This window comes from Mesocricetus auratus, unplaced genomic scaffold (genome assembly GCF_017639785.1).
Source record: "Mesocricetus auratus isolate SY011 unplaced genomic scaffold, BCM_Maur_2.0 Super-Scaffold_100714, whole genome shotgun sequence".
In the NCBI taxonomy this organism is placed as follows: Eukaryota; Metazoa; Chordata; class Mammalia; order Rodentia; family Cricetidae; genus Mesocricetus; species Mesocricetus auratus.
Genome location: NW_024429270.1, coordinates 10147289 through 10160151, shown reverse-complemented (window position 1 = coordinate 10160151; position 12863 = coordinate 10147289). Strand labels below are relative to the sequence as shown.

At 44.9% G+C, this 12863-nt stretch overlaps 1 protein-coding gene across 1 annotated transcript in view; it reads left to right on the top strand.

Moving 5' to 3' along the window:
* The window catches only part of Cmtm4 (CKLF like MARVEL transmembrane domain containing 4), a 50207-nt gene extending 37426 nt beyond the window's left edge, over positions 1-12781 (top strand). The window contains exons 2-4 of the mRNA XM_005078650.4: positions 2587-2763; positions 5148-5246; positions 5815-12781. Coding sequence (XP_005078707.1) covers positions 2587-2763; positions 5148-5246; positions 5815-5979 — 441 coding nt within the window. The 3' untranslated portion in view covers positions 5980-12781. The remainder of the gene's footprint in view (positions 1-2586; positions 2764-5147; positions 5247-5814) is intronic.
* The last annotated feature ends 82 nt before the right edge of the window (positions 12782-12863 follow it).

Here is a 12863-nt window from a genome sequence, read left to right as displayed (position 1 = left end):
CAAAATTGTCCTTGAAGTTCTAGCTAGAGCAATATGACAACAAAAGGAGATCAAGGGGATACAAATTGGAAAGGAAGAGGTGAAACTTTCACTATTTGCAGATGATATGATAGTTTGCATAAGTGACCCTAAGAACTCTACCAGGGAACTCCTACAGCTGATAAATACCTTCAGCAAAGTGGAAGAATACAAGATCAACTCAAGAAAATCAGCAGCCCTACTATATACAGACAATAAAAGGGTGGTACATTTACCCAATGGAGTACTATTCAGCAGAAAAAAAAAAACAATGGAATCTTGAAATTTGCAGGCAAATGGATGACACTAGAAGAAACCATCCTGAGTGAGATAACCCAATCACAAAAAGAGAAACATGGTATGTACTCACTCATATATGGATTTTAGACATGGATCAACGGAGTGCCAGTGTATAACCCACAGCCAGAGAGTCTGGGAAACAAAACCTTCAACCAATGACTGATGGAAGCAGAGGCAGACACCCACAACTAAACACTGAACTGAACTCCTGTAATCCAGTGACAGAAAGGGAGAACTGATGAGCAAAGGGGTTAAGACAGGGCTGGTTTAACTCACAGAAACAATTAGCCTGAACAAAGGGGAGCTGTTGGACCCCAGATTGATGGCTGTGTGGAAAGCATGGGACTGATTCAGACCCCCTGAATGTAGAGTCAGTGAGGAGGCCTGGGTAATCTATGGGGCCTTGGGTAGTATTCATTCCTAGCATATAAATGGACTTTGGCTGCCCATCACACAATGAGGGATGCTCTCTCAGCCTGGACTCTAAGGAAGCCTAGGCCTGCCCTGGATGAAATGACAGACTCTGGAGATCTTCCATGGAGGGCTTCACCCTTCCTGGGGATCGGAGTGGAGATTGGATGGAGGACTGGAGGCTCTAGTGGGGGAAGGCGGGGGAGGAGGGGAGGGAGAGGGAGCTGGGATTGACATGTGAATCAAGCCTGTTTCTAACTTAATAAAAAAAAAAAAAAGGAAAGGAAAAAAAAAAGAATGTAGGTGTTACCTTTCCATCCAAAAGTGGTTGAAGTTAGGGTACTAGATGTTTGTAACTTATGAGTATAGTGTCTTATTTCTTGTCCAAGATAGTAGATCTGATTACAGGGGTTAAAAAAAATCATTTCCGTGTTTTCCTTTTGTGAACTGTGTCGTTGCAAGTTAGGCATGTATTTCCGATGGAGAATTAAGGTCTATGCTATGGAGAATTATAAGTAGTATGTGCTTAGAGATCCATCTTATTTACTTTGTTTCATCTTCTATTGGATTAAGAAAATTTGTATCTATTATGTGATGCTGCTATACAGTAGATCTCTTGAACTAATTCTTAAGTGAAATTTTGTACCCCTTAACAGACAAGTCTATATCGTGTGTGCTGATTTGGATATAAAAGCAGGCTGACAATGTAGGTTAGGAAAGGTGGGTGGTTTGACAGCAGGAATGGCAGAGCCAACTTTCCTTTCACAGGGAGAATCTGACAAATTCACAGGAAGGGTAGGTGTGTGGCTCCCCAAGTCTCCTGTTGGCTCTGTGCACATTATAGTGCTTGGTGCCGTAGGAGTAGAGGGAGGTGGCCAGACACAGTTGTCAAACACTTAGACAGTATAAAAGTGCACGAAAACCATGTGTGGCAGGAAAACCACAGGGAGCATTTGGGGAGGAAACCTTGTCTGCAAGGTTGGAAAGGTGTGAATGAGACTTTGGGGAAGAAGGGCAGAACCTCCCCATTTTGTGCCACCCCAAGGGAGTGCGCATTGCTGGCTCTCGAGGGCCTCGGAACAGCTCCCCGGTGCTTTACTGACCTGTGTCTTGGTGGAGTGGGCTGGATCTGGTAAAGGATTGACATGGATAACTCTGTGAGCAGACTCTTGGAACCTGGGGCTGATCGAGTGTTGGTTATTAAGGGCACCCATGCTTTGAGGGCATTAACATGGCCTGGGACCCCCTTCTCCTGGACTCTAGATGGTCATATCTGCTGGTATCTCTCTTTTGTTTTATAATCTTGGAATTTTGGGGCACAATGCTAGAATGTTACATTGGCTTTTCAGAAGAAATTGATTCTATTCAAAGATTTAAAGTGTTTATTTTTTAAAAGTAAACTTCCAGCCCACCTATTGATGAAATCCAGTGACCCACTTTCCAAATGCATATGAGCTTCTTTGTCTTTCGTATGTGAAAAGTGAAGAGAGTTGGACAGCTTCTTTTTAGGGAATTTGAAGGGGTCACTAACATGCTAAAGAGATACCTCCTTTCTTCCTTCTTCCAGAGGACCAAAGGGCCTGGAAGGGCCGCAGCATGCGTGACTGGTTTCAGTATAGCAGTGGAGGGACCTCACTGTTTTTGTTAGGAACTTAACCTTCCATTCCAATTCCTCTACCTGTTCCTGCCTACAAGCTGAAGCTAGTCATGTTTCTCTCGGTAACACTAATCTCAGTAGAGTAGAACCCTGCTGCTGTATACTGTTCAATTGTATTTAAAAGCACAGCAAGCATGTATATCCATAGATGTGTACTGAATACATACATACATACATACATACATACTTTTTCTTGCTAGATTTTGGCCCTGATTGCATTCATCTGCATCGAGACCATCATGGAGTGTTCCCCGTGCGAAGGCCTCTACTTTTTTGAGTTCGTAAGCTGTAGTGCATTTGTGGTGACTGGGGTCTTGCTGATTCTCTTCAGTCTCAACCTTCACATGAGGATCCCCCAGATCAACTGGAATCTGACAGTGAGTATGCTGCTTGACTCTCACGGAGAAGGGAATCTCTCCTGTCATGTGTAGCTCCAGTTCATTTTGGTACTTGAACACTCCCTCATAACTCAGCTATGAAGTTTTAAATTTCTTCACTGGTTGAGTAAAATTACACAAGTAAAGTGAATCCTAACTCAATGGTAAAACATCATAACAAAATTGTGTTGGCCCTTTCCAGGATCTCGTTTGTATTTACACTTACCTGGAGGTTATTTTGCTATTTGTAGAATGTGGGAAAAAATAATCCATTTGCATATTTTTCAGACTAGACCCAAGAGCCATTTATGAAAATATTAATTCTGGTAGGTATAATGGTTCACACCTGTAATCCTAGGACTTTGAAGGCAGAGATGGGAAGATCACTGCAAGTTCAAGGTCTTCATGGTCTACATAAGGAACTAGACTTTCTGGGTTATATAACAGGACTTTGTCTCAAAACCCAGCAAAATATGATTCTGAGAGAATTGACAATATGAAGGTCTGCAGAGGAAATGCATCCTCTCTTAGTACCTTGGGTTCTGAGCCTCGTTTGGACCCTCTTGCTAATTGGCCTGATATACTCAGAACTTGTCAGTCCCAATTTCCTGAACTTTGTTGTTTTTATTTGTTCTTGAATGAAAAGAATTTTTATGTCATGGTTTCTTGCTCTTGCTTTGTATATGAACACGTATAAGACGGGAGGGAATCACTGAGGGAGGTATTCCAAAGCGCAATAGTGCCTCACAGTCTCTACCTGTGCGGGAACCCAGAGGCATCATGGCTCTGGGAGAGTGAGGAGGGTTGTCTGTAGATCCCCTGCCCTCACTCAGGACTGCAGCCCATACACTCTCACCCTAGTGCCTAGAGCCATGGAAAAGCCCAGCGTGGCTCTGACTCTTGCTGGTGCATGGTTCCTGCAGGCACCTGAGGAAAAGGTGACTTTGTGGAAGAAACAGGAGGTGTAGTGGACTGCTGTCATGGTATGTCCTGGGGCATGAAGCAGGGAAGATCCGTCTTATCACACAGTCCCTGTGTGTCCCGATGGGCAAAAGACAAAAGGGGTGGGGTGAGGGTAGGGATTGCTTAAAGGAGGTACTGATTAGAAAAGTTAATGTCAGTTGTAAATTGAACTGGTTTTGTTGTAGCCTTGAAAGTAGAGGAAAATTATATGCTAGATTTTATTTTATTTTTGAAATAGGATCCCATGTATTCCAGGTTGGTCTCCTAATAACTATGCGACCAAGGATGATCTTGAACTTCTGATTTTCCTGCCGCCACCTCTCAAGTGCTGAGATTATAGGCAGGCATCAATGTCTTAAGGTCACTGTTTGGGCAAGTGCTCCTGGTTATGCATTGATTTGGTGGATCCAGGCAGAAGTGTGCCCGTGTTAGCAGTTACTGGTGTGCTAAATAATATGATAGCTGGAAAGCAGCACTGAACAGAGCCCACGCTCCCTACTTTGCAGCTTTCCTCCAGCCCAGGCAGAAGCCCAGTAGGAGCCCTGGCTTCTGGGTTTCTGCCACACAGGTGTGTACTATTAAGATAGTGTTGACAGGGTACGGTGGCATGTGCTTTTAATCGCAGCGCTTGGGAGGCAGAGGCAGCCAGATCTCAATGAGGTTGAGTCTGGTCTACCTAATGAATTGTAGGCCAATCAAGGCTACTTTTGAGACTCTGTTTCAAAAATAAAATGTTTAAAAAATGAAAAGAAAGAAAAATAGAAGGAAAAAAAAAACAACCTCTGGGAATCAGGCTAGACCTGAGGGACCAGCCAGTGTTGGTAGTGTAGTAACCTCATTCACTTTGCATGAAGCTTGTTGAAAATCCTCCAGGCTTTGGTGACATAGAAGCTTGAAAGTCTATTAATAATAAAAGAGTGTGTTTTCGCCGGGCGTTGGTGGCGCATGCCTTTAATCCCAGCACTCGGGAGGCAGAGGCAGGTGGATCTCTGTAGGTTCCAGGCCAACCTGATCTACAGAGCAAGTTCCAGGATAGGCTCGAAAGCAATATAGAGAAATCCTGTCTCAAAAAAAACAAAACAAAAAAAGATGGCACTAGAAGGCTGTGGGTAGGTAGCTCAGTGGTAGACTGTTGGCCTGTATATATAAAAGACTTGGGTTCCATGTCCAGCACTGCAAGTGAATGAATCAACCCAAACTCTCAATAATAAGCATTGCTACCAGTTTTGGTTGTTCTTTAGTCAGGGTTGGTAACACAAGAGTTAAGGGTATGTTGTAAATCATTACTACTCTCTTTTCCTTCCAGTGCGCAGTCTCCCGTGACACTGAGACTGAGGCACAAGAGAAATGAGCTCATGGGTCTTAGCTGGAAAGTTCTTCAGTTGCTTTGCAAATGATTCTACTTTTTTCTTTTTCTTTAGGATTTGGTCAACACTGGACTCAGCACTTTCTTTTTCTTTATTGCCTCAATTGTCCTGGCGGCTTTAAACCACAGAACCGGAGCAGAGATTGCTGCTGTGGTAAGCAGGCTAGATTGGTTTAAATAGGCTGTTTTCTGACCTCCAAATTCCTGACACCCCTGCCCCCCCACTCAGAGGGGGGAGGGAGGGAGAGAGAGCAAGCTGCCCCCCACAGAGAGACAGACAGACAGACAGACAGACACAGAGAGATAGTAAACAAACCAGATAGTTTTGGAGCATACTTTAATCCCAGAACTCAGGAGGCTGAGGCAGGTAGATCTCTGTGAGTTCAAGGTCAGCCTGGTCTACAGAGCAAATTTTAAGACAGCCAGGACTACAAAGAGAAACCCTGTCTCAAAAACAAACAAACAAAACCAACCAAAAAAAGAAGAAAAGAAAGGAAATAGATTTAGAAGATTCAAAAGACCTCTTAGTTGACTTCATGCCAGCCTAGATTTTTTTGTGGGTCACATGGCTTCAGCCAGCTAACAGCTATGCATCAAGTAGGGCTGGGGATCTGGTTCTGCTGGAAGGGGTTGCGCAAGGCTTGGGTCCCTATGACAACACTCAGCTTCAGCTTCAGCTTCAGTGCTCATGCACAAGGGTAAATTGTGACTATGTATTTTAGATATTTGGCTTCTTGGCAACGGCAGCCTATGCAGTGAGCACATTCCTGGCTGTGCAGAAATGGAGAGTCAGCCTTCGCCAGCAGAGTGCTAATGACTACATCCGAGCTCGCACTGAATCCAGAGATGTGGACAGTCGCCCTGAGATCCAGCGCCTGGACACATGAGAACCTTCTGGAGTCTCTTCCCACTGCCCTCACACCCATTCTTCTAATCAAGTTTTCTTTCTCTCAGCACGTCAGATTTTTGTGTGATCCAGTTGAATTTTGTCCTGTTTGGTAAAAATTCACTTTGGGAAAGGGTGCCTAGAGTGGCCCAGTGACTGATTTGTGGTGGCCTGAAGAGCCCAGGTCCTTCAGCATTGGGTGCCTGTGGGAGCAGCAGACTTCTTTGACTGCGCTAGGTCTTAACTGTCTGTCTTAGAACACGCAGTCTCATTTGACTCTGAGCCATCCTGTCATGTGTATTTCTGATGAGTCAAGACTTTATGAAATGGCATTGAGAAGGGAACTATATGTCATAAGATAGAGGTACAGGGCTGGAATTACCAGTGAGGTTCTTGGACAGCCCCCTAGAGAGCTATGGGTGGGTCTTGAGTCTGGCTGGTTAGATCCACCCTCATTGTCTTCCATGTCCAGGGCATCTAGGCAGCCAGCATGGCCTGGGTGGGACTTTTGAGGGGCTTGGTGAATGGATGTGCTCCTGTGACCTCCTTGCCAGGTCTTTATGTTACAGGGACAGGAAAATCTAGTGCCCTGTGGGACCACTGACTCACAGGACAGTGACCGTTTGTCTCCTACCCTGCTGAGAAATCACTTGATTCTTCCTCAAAGGAATCACCTTCCTGTGGTCCATGTTCACTCCCTGGGATAGAGGACCATCATCTTTGCCAGTCCCCTGCCTGCCTTACATATCTTGAGGCTGAACTGCAGTTTCAGCGCTTGTTCCTTCTTAGGTGAAAGCTGCAGAAGAAACAGTCCTTCCACTAGCCAAGGCACTTGCCCACTTGCTGGCCTCATGGATCACATGTGTGTATGTGGGGGCAGGCAGTGTGTGTGTGTAAGTGTGTTACAAAATGACACATTCACACTTCTATTGTATGGACATGTGTAATTCTCTGATATCCAAGACAAGCTCTAAAGTGTTTCAGGGTCAGTTTATCTAGGATTTGAAAATACTTGAATTTGCTCCAGGACACATCTTTCCACAGATATGCCATGAGGCACTGTTGTCATTTTGAGTGCCTGAGTGTCCTTACTATGAACACCAGTCCTGGAACATGTTAGGAATCCTAGTTACATCTGGCTTTTGGATTGGTTCTTGATAAACTGAAGATTTATCTTGGTGGTGAATGAATTGAGCAGGCCCCTATGATGCTGTAATTTTGTTGTTGTTGTTGTTGTTAGAGACTAATTATAACTTTTTGGAAAATTGTTTTAACATGTCAGGTTCTCACTCTGAACTGTTGATGTTTACAGACCTTGTAGCTCTAATAATATTTTGTGTGTAGCCTCACCAAGGAGAAGACATGACTGGTAGAAAGATATTGCAATAGTAGAGAGCCCCCACTATCTCCCACTGAGACAAACGGTGGCGAGGCTGGGGAGGAAAGTCTGGGGAGGTGCCCCTGTGTGCCATGGTGCCATGGCTCTGCATCATTCAGGGAAGAGCGGTGCTGTATGGGTGAATAGCAAAGGGGCTATGTCAGATACCACTGCAGGGCTCAGGAGTCCACAGGAAACAGGATCAGGCTATATCTGATTGGGGCCAGGGCAGGGGAGTACTAGGGACTGGCTCCCTAAACCCAACATCTAGTTTAATCCAGTTCTGCTGTAGTTCCATAATGACAGTAGTCCAGGTCATGTGTTCAAAGGACAGCTAGTCTGGTGTAACTCTCCTCCCTGTTTCTCTTCTCCTCTAGAGGACAGCCTGCATCTGGCCCTTGCCCAGCTCCTGATAGAGATGTCTGTCCTGGGATGTTGTGAGTCTTGTCAGTACACCTTGTGTTTTACCAACTTTGAAGCTGTTGTATGTTGTGATGTGGGGGAGTGGATGGATTTTTATCTGTCAGTTTTACATGGTTATTTTGCATGTGTTGTGTATGTCTACACAATCAAAATTGGGCTTCTCTCCCTTGGAGAATTCCCTTTAAAATAGGGTGACAAAGACTTGGCCTGCATCAGATGGGGCCCACTTGGAAGGACCGCCCTGGGCTTCATCATGTTACTAGGCCTCAGGAACAGGCCACCTTTGAAGTGAGCCAGAAGAAAGAAGCATTCAGACTGGATTGCTGCTCGTTTCCCAAGTCATTTCAATAAAACCATTTTCTCATGTGCTGAAAGGAGGCCTTCTGAGAGTGTTGTCAGCTGAAAGAACTAATCCTGAGGCCCATTGAGACCGGGAATACTGAGATATGATAGCAGTGGTGGTGTTTTAGGGCCTGAAAGACTTGAGAGTTAGTTGCATCTTAGTGTCAGAATTGTTATCTTTGTAATTATTTATATCCCAGTAACTATTTAATATCCTTTGTACTATGGAGCTTCCCCGTGGCTTTTGTATATGTATTCCCTTGTACTATTTAACTAGCTTCCATAGAGCCAGAAGTGGTTTGTACACGCTCTGATGGCGTGATGCACAGCCCCACTCCTACAACCAACGTGGTGAGAAGCCATGAAGGGAATATGGTTGCCTACAGTGAATGCAAAGACACCTATATTTTTCCTGTCATGCCTCTGTGCAAATAGAAGATAATCTAGATTTGGAGTTTTTAAATAGCCTCTGCAAATTGCAAAAAAAAAGCATATTTTTGTGTTTATTAATGTCTACTATGGACCAATGTCACTTAGGTTTTGGGCATTTTAAGTCATCCTTAGATTTTTTTCCATTTGCCTTTGGGATGAATTGGCTTTCCCAGTTGGAGCAAAACTCAAAGGGAAATACAGTTGTTGGGAACATCTGGTGTGGTCATGGAGACGTGGGGTTGAAGCCCTTCCGCATTTGGTAGTTTTGATGAATGTAAACAGTGTCATCCTCAGAGAAAGTGTATTTTGGCGCTATGTCTGTTGACTGGGTGTCATCCACCACCACTCTCTTCAACCCTTCCTGCCAAAGGCACAGAGGGTAAGCCCTTTTTCCTTTAATGGAGAGACAAGAAAACCTTAAGATACTTATTGGCTCCCAGAAAGGGCGAACACTGTGATGGAATGAATTCTCTTCAGAGAATTTCTATTTAAAGTAGATAGCCATGCAGGGCAGATTGCTTTTGTCTACAAAAAAAAGCAAAATTCAGTAAGCTGCCCACACCCAGTACCCACATCTTTCTTAGCGATATGCTAAAATATCAGAGTGGGCAGGGCCTGGGCACAGGGAAACCAGCAAGGACACCCTGGTCCTTGTGCAGTGAGCACTTGGCCTTGGGGTCCTTTTACAGGCCGCTGGCTGGAAGGCTCATACACATGGGCAGACCTTGTATCCCTGGCTTCCACCCTCGGCTGGATGCTTCTGGAGAGTTTCATGGCTCACCTGAAAACATTTCTTCTCTTTTCAAGTTTCTAGTATCTTCTTTGAAGTTTTTCTAGTGGTTCAGGCAGTCTTAGAAGAAATGAAGGTCTAACTTTATTGTCCCTGCACATATGTGAATTCTTGCTTGCCTTGAATGAGTCTTGGTTATCTCTGTGCATGATACCAACTGTACTATTTGGAGGAAACTCCTTGCCTATCTATGAGGTGGCCTGAGAATTCATTTCTGCCCATGTCAGATTCCTTGTTGGTCAGTCTTAGGAGCTTGGAGACTTGTGTCTAATTTAGTGACCATGTAGGTGGCTCCTACTCTGCCGTCTCTGTTCAGAACACACAGTAGTCCATGGTTAGTGTGCTCCTGCCTGACTGCCTTTTCTCAAGGTGTCATCTACATAGCAATAGGGACACTAAGAAGATGGCAGAAGTTGACTGATTCTCAAGCAGGGAAAAAGAAAACTGCTTTTCTACTGTGTGATGTCTCCAAGTACCTTTTAGTTACCGTAAAGTTGCATAATCTAGGGTTTCTCTCACTGATTTTATCAGCACCTGCCCCCATAGGGGGCCAGTAGGCCGGAGGTTTGATGGATACACGAGGTTTGATGGATACACGAGGTTTGCGTGACAGGCCTGGTGTGAGGAGGCTGCAGTAGGAGCAATGTGACAACTTAGATGGCGCTTGATGTGTTTGTTCATAACCCCTGCTGTTCCAGAAGCATGTCCTTAACTTCCTCCTCTTCGGAAGAGTGAGGTCTTATGCTCCCCGAGTGGACTTGAGTCAAGAGCTGGATGTTGAAGACCCCCATCCCTCAGTGCTGGCATCTGGGCTAGGTTTGAGCCGGTGACATCTGCTTCAGGTGCATTCCAGGCAGGATGCAGACCTGACAGCCCCGTTCTCTTGGCTTTGTTAATGCCCACCTCCTTAATCTGTTGTTTCTCTCATTTTAGCAGCATCTTTAAAAGAAATCAGATCTCTCTGGTTGAGAAAGTCATCTGAAATACTTGACCTGCTATGTTTATTTAGCCATTACCTCTGAAAGAAAATACCATTCATGTTAGATCTAGAATTTTCTTCTAAAAGGGAATGTTCTCTTGAATTTCATGATAGTCAATATAGCATTGGATGTAAGTTCTGAGGCTTTGGGCTTTTTTTCCCCCCTTTCTAGTTTCTCCTATTTAAAAAAATGCCTAAGAGGAAAGGGGATCTGTGGGTTGAGGGGGCACAAATCCATTGAGCTCAAAGCATTAGCCACTTGTCTAGGATCAACTTTAGATTATAGGACCTTGAACAGTGTATTTGTGTCATTAGTTTACCTTTTTATTCTGAAACTTGATTGAGGTGAGGTTTGGTTAAGGGTCACTTGGACCATGGTGAGTTAATGGAACTTGTTTGATTGTAATTATGGTAAGAACGTGTGTGGCCATTTCAGTCAGCCTTGTTTGTTAATGGGATTCGGGCAGGGCTGAGTGGACTGCCTTTCCTTCATAATTGTTTCTGAAGAGAGATGCTGCTAATACCACAGCAGGATTGACCTCGCCCCTCCAACGCAAGGCAGGGCCAGGCGTGACTGACACTGCTTCCTTCCTTCCACTAACCTGCCTTTGTTTCCCTTGGTTTCAGAACTGACTTAGCAAGTTTCACAATTCTGTTTCCGTTTTCGTGGCAGTGAAGAGGACTACCATTTAGGGCTTAAGTTAGCTAGAGAGGGCAAGAACAAGACATGCTGTGCCCCAGACTCACCTGTTCCCAACTCTCTCCTTCCTAACCCTTTAAAAAATTCACATCATGATGAAATTGACCCGTTTGCCTAAAATAATTGCTTTTAAATGACTTGATTTTGTTTGACATGGTTCCATCTAGAAGGATGTTAGGGAGTGAAGCTGTCTGTGTGTTGAAGTTTATAGGAGTTTAGGAGCCCGTGGCAGAAACACTAAGCTATTTATTGCAGTCTGTATTTTTTTAAGTAGGCAGTTTTGTCTTTGTGTACTTTATGATGATCTCTTCACCTTTGGTGCCTTCCATGTGTCACACAAGCACTCTTGTCAGTCATGGAATGGGGGGGGCATTTAGTTAAGACAGATAACACTATTTTTGTAGCATGATAATGTCCTTTCAGTATTGCTTTTCACAATACCAGTCTTGAAATTTGGGCCATTTTCCTCTGAAATTCCCTGTGTGTTTGAAATTTCAAAGTCAGACTCCCTCCAGTGACTCCTCCCACTCCGCACGTTTGCTATTGCTTCTGAGGGTCAGAGGACATTTCTTTAAAAAAAGTCATGTTCCTCTAATACTATTTGACATCATTCCACTGTTAGACTGGGAGAGCTGCTGCTCACCAACAATGAGGAGAAAGTGGTCGCATTTGTCAAGGGTCACCTGTGCCCTGCCTTCCCGCTCTCTGGGTCTGGCAGGAAGAGCTTGCATTTGGCTCCTTGCCTTCCCACTCTGGCCAGCCTCAGGCTGTTCTCTGGCTGTCTCCTAGGAGAGGCCGAGTGCCACGGCTTCCTAGCAGCACCTAGCCTTGCTCTGGGGCCCACCCCACTTGGATTCGAGGTGGGGTTGTGGATGCCCCTGAGGGATGGCCTGCATTCTGGGCGGCCAGAGAGCAGTAGATTCCCTGCTGTGGCAGGCTGGATAAAGCCAGGGCACAGGGTGACCTACGCACTCACTCTGCTTTCCTGGCCCTGTACCGTGGAGTTGTCTGGGTCAGGAAAAACTCTCTGAGCGTTGCTGAGTAAAGGTACGGGTTCTCTGAGACATTAACTTGTAGCTCTTTGTTTTTGTCCTTTTGAAGAGTCAAAACATGTAATTCTGTGGGAAAAAAAAGTCATCAGGTGGCTGAATGACAGATTTCTGCCAGGATGGGCCACTGGCACTTGATTTAACTAGTGGCACTTTGTAGGGACAATGTTAATAGCTACCACGTTTTATTTGTTGTCTGGTTTTCTTTGAGACAGGGTCTTGCTAGGTAGTCTTGGGATGGCCTTTACCATGTAGCAATCATCCTGCCCCTTTCTCCTAAACGCTGGGATATAGGAGTGTGCCGCCACGCCCAGCTCAAGTTTTTCTTTCTGGCAGTTTGTAGACATGGCTGTGGGCATTCCAAGGTGAAGGCTGTTGAGTCAACTGAGTTGGGTTGTTTGCAGTACTGAACTTGGCCTCGAGGCCCATCTGGCATGGTCACCATGGGTGGGCCTCCCCGTGCTTGAAATAAGTGATGTGGGAGTCCCGTGACACTTGTCCCTGACAGCAGACTAAGCCTCACACTGCCCTCAGCCACCCCAATTTCCTTTGAAGGACCAATTTTTCATGGTACTTGTCTTGATTGTTTTCATAGTGTTCAAATCTGTATTTTTGTATGTAGAGGGAAATAATTTTCTCAACACTAATCACTAATGAATACTGTATTGTCATGAAGGAGTTCTTGTTTAATAAATGGACATACAAAACTGTTTTAGTCTCTTTTTTCTCCCCAAAAGCTTTAGACCCCACTTTTGCAGCGAGCTCGCTGTGGGGGTGACATGGAGTCACAGT